This window comes from Carlito syrichta, unplaced genomic scaffold (genome assembly GCF_000164805.1).
Source record: "Carlito syrichta isolate Samal-C Ts95f unplaced genomic scaffold, Tarsius_syrichta-2.0.1 Scaffold308955, whole genome shotgun sequence".
NCBI lineage: Eukaryota > Metazoa > Chordata > Mammalia > Primates > Tarsiidae > Carlito > Carlito syrichta.
In genome coordinates, this window is record NW_007253051.1 from 58,665 (window position 1) to 64,773 (window position 6,109).

At 45.4% G+C, this 6,109-nt stretch overlaps 1 protein-coding gene across 4 annotated transcripts in view; it reads right to left on the reverse strand.

Moving 5' to 3' along the window:
• HMCES (5-hydroxymethylcytosine (hmC) binding, ES cell-specific) overlaps positions 1-5,887 on the reverse strand; it is a 33,009-nt gene extending 27,122 nt beyond the window's left edge. For 2 of the 4 annotated variants that reach the window (XM_021716803.1, XM_008066476.2), the window contains exon 1: positions 5,672-5,887. In XM_021716803.1, the coding sequence (XP_021572478.1) occupies positions 5,672-5,854 (183 nt within the window). In that variant the 5' untranslated portion in view covers positions 5,855-5,887. The remainder of the gene's footprint in view (positions 1-5,671) is intronic. The other 2 variants (XM_021716801.1, XM_021716802.1) reach the window with 2 other exon arrangements.
• Between the last annotated feature and the right edge of the window lie 222 nt (positions 5,888-6,109).

Here is a 6,109-nt window from a genome sequence, read left to right on the forward strand (position 1 = left end):
CGGTCAGGTGCAGTAGCTCAAGCCTGTAATCCCAGCACTTTGGGAGACCAAGGTAAGGGGATTGCCTGAGCCCACAGGCTTAAGACCAGAAGACTTGACAAGACCTCATCTCTACAGTAAATCAAAAAAATTAGCCAAGCGTGGTAGCATGCACCTGTAGTTCCAGTTAGTTGGTAGGCTGAGGCAGAAGGATCACTGGAGCCCGGCAGGTAGACACTGTGGTAGCCGTGAGCGTGCCACTGCACTCCAGCCTGGGTGACAGAATGAGACTCAAAAAAAAAAAAGAAAGGAAAAAAGCCACCACCCACTCACCTGAATCACCTGCCTCCCATCAAAGGGAAGGTTTAAACGCATTCAATCTCAAGCAGCCATTTGTCATTGCTTTGCTAAGCCCTGGCCCAGTCATGTGGCTCTTTTGGGTTGTGGCCGCCATGTTCCTAGCTCTGGCCCCCTCCTCTACCTTGGGGAGGTAAATCTCCTCTCTTGCTAATTTACTTTCTAAATAAACCATATTTTTCAATCTAACTTCTGTGCAATTCTTTGGATCTTTCATGAGGCACCAGACTGCAGACACCTCCCTGGACCTCACAGGTCTGACCTAACATTTTGGAGGCTCTACTGAGAGTTTAACCGAACAATACCAAAAACAGAGTAGCTTATAATGGCAGAAACCTCTCATAGTTCTGGAAGCTAGGATCAGGATGCCAGATTTGGTTTCTGGTGAGGGCCCACTTTCTGGTTCACAGATGGCACCTTCTTGCTATGCCCTCACATGGTGGAAGGGGTGAGCTAGCTCTCTGGAGTCCCTCTTTTGTTTGAGTTGGAGTGTCATTCCTTCACCCAGACTGGAGTGTAGTGGCATGCTCACGGCCACCCCAGCGTCGACCTGCTGGGCTCCGGCGATCCTTCCACCTCAGCCTTTCGAGTAGCCAGAACTACAGAAGTGCACTACCATGCCCAGCTATTTTTTATTTTATTGTAGAGACGTGGTCTCGCCAAGTTGCCCAGGCTTGTCTCGAACCTGCGGGCTCAGGTAATCCACTCGCCTCAGTCTCCCAAAGTGCTGAGACTACAACCTGAGCCATTGAGCCCAGCCTGGGGTCTCTTTTATACAGAAACTAACCCTATTTATGAAGGCTCTCATGACCTAATCACCTCCCAAAAGTGGTTAACAAGGATGTGTCTTTTCTCGGTAAGGCGTACAAGGCGTACCATAGCCTTTTCTTTCTCTTGGAAACACTAGCTAGCACTTTAGCACTGTGTGCTTGGGGGTTATTTTAAATAGTGAACTCACCAACAAGAAGCACAGAAATGCAAAAAACACTGCAAACTGACCACAAAAAGGACGCTTATTTTCAGTATAAGAGGTGAAAGAAGGCAGAGCTTTGCCTTATTCAACCTCAACTAGAAATGTGTCAGGCTGCTTAAATTTTTCACCACTCTATGCCAACAAATGACTGCAAAAGCAACATGAGAATTGATTTTGGAGTAACAAATAAATTTTATCAAGTGTGTGAATTTGCAAATATAGAATCTAAGAATTATGAGGCTCGCCTGAGTCCAGGGGTTCCAGAACAGCCTGGGCAACTTGGTGAGACCTTGTCTCTACAGTAAATAAAAAAATTAAGCCGGGCTCGGTGGCTCAGCCTGTAATCCCGTGCCTTTGGGAGGCTAAGGTGAGTGGATTGCCTGAGCCCGCAGGTTCGAGACCCACCTGGGCAGCGAGATCTCATCTCTACAATAAATCAAAAATTAGCTGGGTGTGGTAGCGTGTGCCTGTAATCCCGGCAACTTGGAAGGCTGAGGCGGAAGGATCGCCGGAGCCCAGCAGGTCGAGGCTGCGGTGGCCGGGAGTGGCCACTGCCCTCCAGTCTGGGCGACAGAGTGAGACGCCAACTAAAACAAAAAAAATTAGCCAGCATGGTGGTACATGCCTGTGGTTCCAGCTACTTGGAGGCTAAGGTGGAAGGATCATCTGAGCCCAGGAGTCAAGGCTGCCTGAACAACAGAGTGAGACTCCTACTCAAAAAAAAAAAAAAAAAAATCATGAGTATCATCTGTGTTTATGAGAAAGAATGGCTGAAAACAGAGATTTTGTAAATCCTCTCTCTTCCAGAATCAAGTGTGCTTCCCAAGTCAGAAGGGGTCCTGCCCAATGCATAAATGAGAATGAGAGATGATTATCATTACATAATGGTCAATAAATGATGGTCTTAAATGATCTCTCATCAGAAATTTACGAGATAACAATACTAAAAAATCGTTGGTTCTCAACCTAGGACAACTGAATCAGTCCTCCACCATCCTGAGACTTCTGGCAACATCGGGAGACATTTTCCGTTGTTATGATCTGGGGGATGCTACTGGCATCTAGTAGGTAGAGAATGCTGCTAAATATTCTACAATACACAAGATAGCTCCCCACAACAATGAATTATCCAGGCCAAAAATGTCAACAATACCAAGGTTGAGAAATCCTGCTCTCACAAGTACCATTGGTAATCTTTAACTTGAGAGTATTCACTGGGCAACAGCAAACCAAACCCAAACGTGAGGAAGACAAATAGAAAGTGGCTGAGAAGTCAAAATACTGAAAACGTTGCTCAATATTAGTCATCTTTTCCTCTACCCTTTTGGACTTCTGAGCAGAACAGCTGGAAGCACTGGAGTGAATAAATGAAAAAGGAAGTAATTTGCAAATCTGTGGTTTCAAATGCAAATGCTGCAATCTCTACACATATGCTGGCCGTTAATAATTTGAATGAATTGCTAAAATTGTTCTAACTTTGCTTTATAATTTATAGGCTTGAGGAAAATGAAATATCAATATTTATCAAAATTACAAAACCCCAGCAATCTGAACAAAACTCATTAGAGATGTAGAGTCAAATACCACATCAGCAAATTCATATTACTACCCCAAATGAGGGCTATGTTTGCCAGGGGCTCCACATTCCCCAGACCTGATTCCAGAAAGCATCCACTGGAATGGGAACAGTAGACTAGATCTCAGTTCCAGTTCTGTCCCTCAATGATTGGGTAATGTAGGATAAGCCATTATCTTTCTATACTTCTATCTTCACATCTGTTAAACAAATTCCAGTTAACATTCTAAGGAGGTGGTATGAAGAGAACTAAGGCTAAAAATGAATGAGGCTCACACACTTAACCCTTCCTTTGAAGGCTCTCTGTTTTACACCTTCCTTTTAAACATGTGTTAATTTTTCCTTTCCCCTTCAAGGTTCTCCAGGATATTTATTTGATTTCCCTCTCATGAAAAGAAGTTTGAACAAAGAAATACATATCCTCTAAAAATGACTAAGGAATAAACTATTTCATCTAAATGGCTTCATTCAACCAAAAAGATCAATTTGGTATCTTTATTTCAAAGTAATGCGATTCCCTGTAATGTAGAAATGAGTTCTTTTTGACTACCATATAATTATAAAAGTTCTAAAGCGCTATGCACCAGAGGTACAATCAACTTTACAGTTATCTCACCATTATGGATCAAATAGATGCAAAATCCAGGAAGGTAACAATCATAATTTTTATTCTTTTTTTTTTTGAGTTGGAGTCTCACTCCATCACCCAGGCTGAAGCGCAGTGGCACACTCACGGCCATCCCAGGGTCAACATGCTGGACTCCAGTGATCCTTCTGCCTCAGTCTTCCAAGTAGCTGGAACTACAGGTGCACATTGCCATGCTCGGCTAATTTTTTATTTATTATAGAGACAAGTTCTCGCTAAGTTGCCTGGGCTGGTCTCAAACCCGTGGGCTCAGGCAATCCACTTGCCTCAGCCTCCCAAAGTGCTGGGATTACAGGCTGAGCCACTGAGCCTGGCCCAACAATAGAGATTTTTGAAAACTTATCAAGGTCATTTAAAATATTTAAGGCATAGAAAAACTATTACTTTCTGGAATGCAAGATTTTATTACACACAGTTTCAGGAGGTAAGCAAAGAACTAAAACATGATTGTAAATAAATGGTCACTCCAACGTTACAGGGATAAATTCTATAAATAAAAAACATAATATAGGCTGGGCATGGTGGCTCATGCCCATAATCGCAGCACTTTGGGAGGCTGAGGTGAGACGATTGCTTGAGTCCACAGATTCAAGACCAGCCTGGGCAACTTGGCAAGGCCTAGATGCACCTCTACAATAAATCAAAAAATTAGCAGGGCATGGTGGCGTGTGCCTGTAGTTCCAGCTACTTGGAAGGCTGAGGCGAAAGGATTGCCTGAGCCCAGCAGGTCAAGGCTGTGGTGGCCATAAGCGTGCTACTGCCCTCCAGCCTGGGTGACAGAATGAGACTCCAACACACACACACACACAAAAGTCATAAAACTTCAGATAACCAAAGCAAATACATGTATTTCTAGCTTCAGTAAAAGACAGATATAAAAAGATTAAACACCCAAAGAGAATAGAAACTCTTCAAAGTCCAAGAAACTTCAGAAATGTTTTAGATTAGCTGACCTGAAACCTGATCTAGGACTAGAGATTCTACTTTAGCCGGCCTGGGAAGAGGCATAAATCTTTATCTTTTAAACATTTATTTTCCTTTTTTTTTTTGTATCTCATCAGTAAAATGAGTTCTGATACTGCTACAGCTACCAAACAATTTCTACTGATTCTTTCTTTTAATTTTAATAGCTTTGGAGGGTACAAATAGTTTCTGGCTACATGACTGCATTGCAGAGTGGAGAAGTCTGGGCTTTAAGTGTACCTACCACTCCTACATGTGCATATTATATCCCATAAGTGATTTTTCGTCCCTTCACCCCTTTGCTCCACAAAAATCTGAGTTGCCACATAAAAATCTTTTAAAAAATTATTTTAAAGATACTCCAATGGCCCTGATGACCAGTGAGGTCTGAAAGCTGCTAACATAATAGTTACTTAGGGGCTGGGTGCGGTGATTCATACCTGTAATCCCAGTGCTATGGGAGGCTGAGGCGGCAGATGACTTGAGCCCAAGAGTTCCAGGCTGCAGTGAGCTATGATTGTGCCACGGTACTCCAGCCTGGACAGTAGCGTCTAAAACACAGTCATATACCACCACATAGCCAATAAATACAAGGCTCGTATAAATTTGGCTTGTATTAAGGCTGGTATGCTTTGCATGGCAAAAGCATTTACACTGAGTCTGAAGAATACTGAATCATCTTTTAAGGTTAGAAGACACTGATAAAACTTCTTTCGGTGAGGCCAAGAGTGGTTCGCACCTGGGGGTTACAATATTATCAGTAAAGGGTGATTTTTTTTTTTTTTTTTTTTTTTTTTGAGTTGGAGTCTCACTCCGTCGCCCTGTGCACGCTTCCGGCCACCACTGGAACCTAACCTGCTGGGCTCCAGCGATCCTTCCGCCTCAGCCTGTCAAGTAGCTGGAGCTACAGGCGCGCGCTACCACGCCCGGCTGATTTTTTGATTGATTGTAGAGATGAGGTCTCGCCAAGTTGCCCAGGCGGGTCTCGAGCCCGCGGGCTCAGGCAATCCCCTCACCTTGGGCTCCCAAAGCGCTGGGATTACAGGCTGAGCCACCAGGCCCAGCTTAAGGTGTGATTTTTAATGTCATCCCAGAGGCGGAGCATACCCAAGCCAAACAGGAGCAGACGACCACCGTGGTGCTGCGGGAGAGGCTAGTGTGGTGCACGAGTGGTTACCTTCTCAAAGTGCAGTCGTGAGAGAAGCACCGGGCAGGTGGACTGAGGACTCTTGTTGTAGGAGGGGCAATACTTATCCGGGTCTCTCCACTCTGGGAGCCGCTGCTGGCCCCATCGGTCCTGATAGGCACAAGCTCTCGTGAGAGCATCTCTAGGCAGATGGCACGACGTTCGCCCACACATTCTTCAGCACTGCCTCCTGCGACCTTTAAGGCACAGAAACACAAGAAGAGGCTCACACGTCTCCGGCTGCTGGAGGTCTCACTCCTTCGGGCACCGCCTTACCTCTCCCTCCCCACGCAACTCCACTGCAGCGGCTCTGTGAGACCCGGCCTCAAAACCGCCCCAAGAGGCTGGGCGCGGTGGCTCAGGCCTGCAATCCCGAGGTGGGGGCCCGCCTGAGCCCGGGCTGGACACCAGCCCGGGGAACCAGGCGGG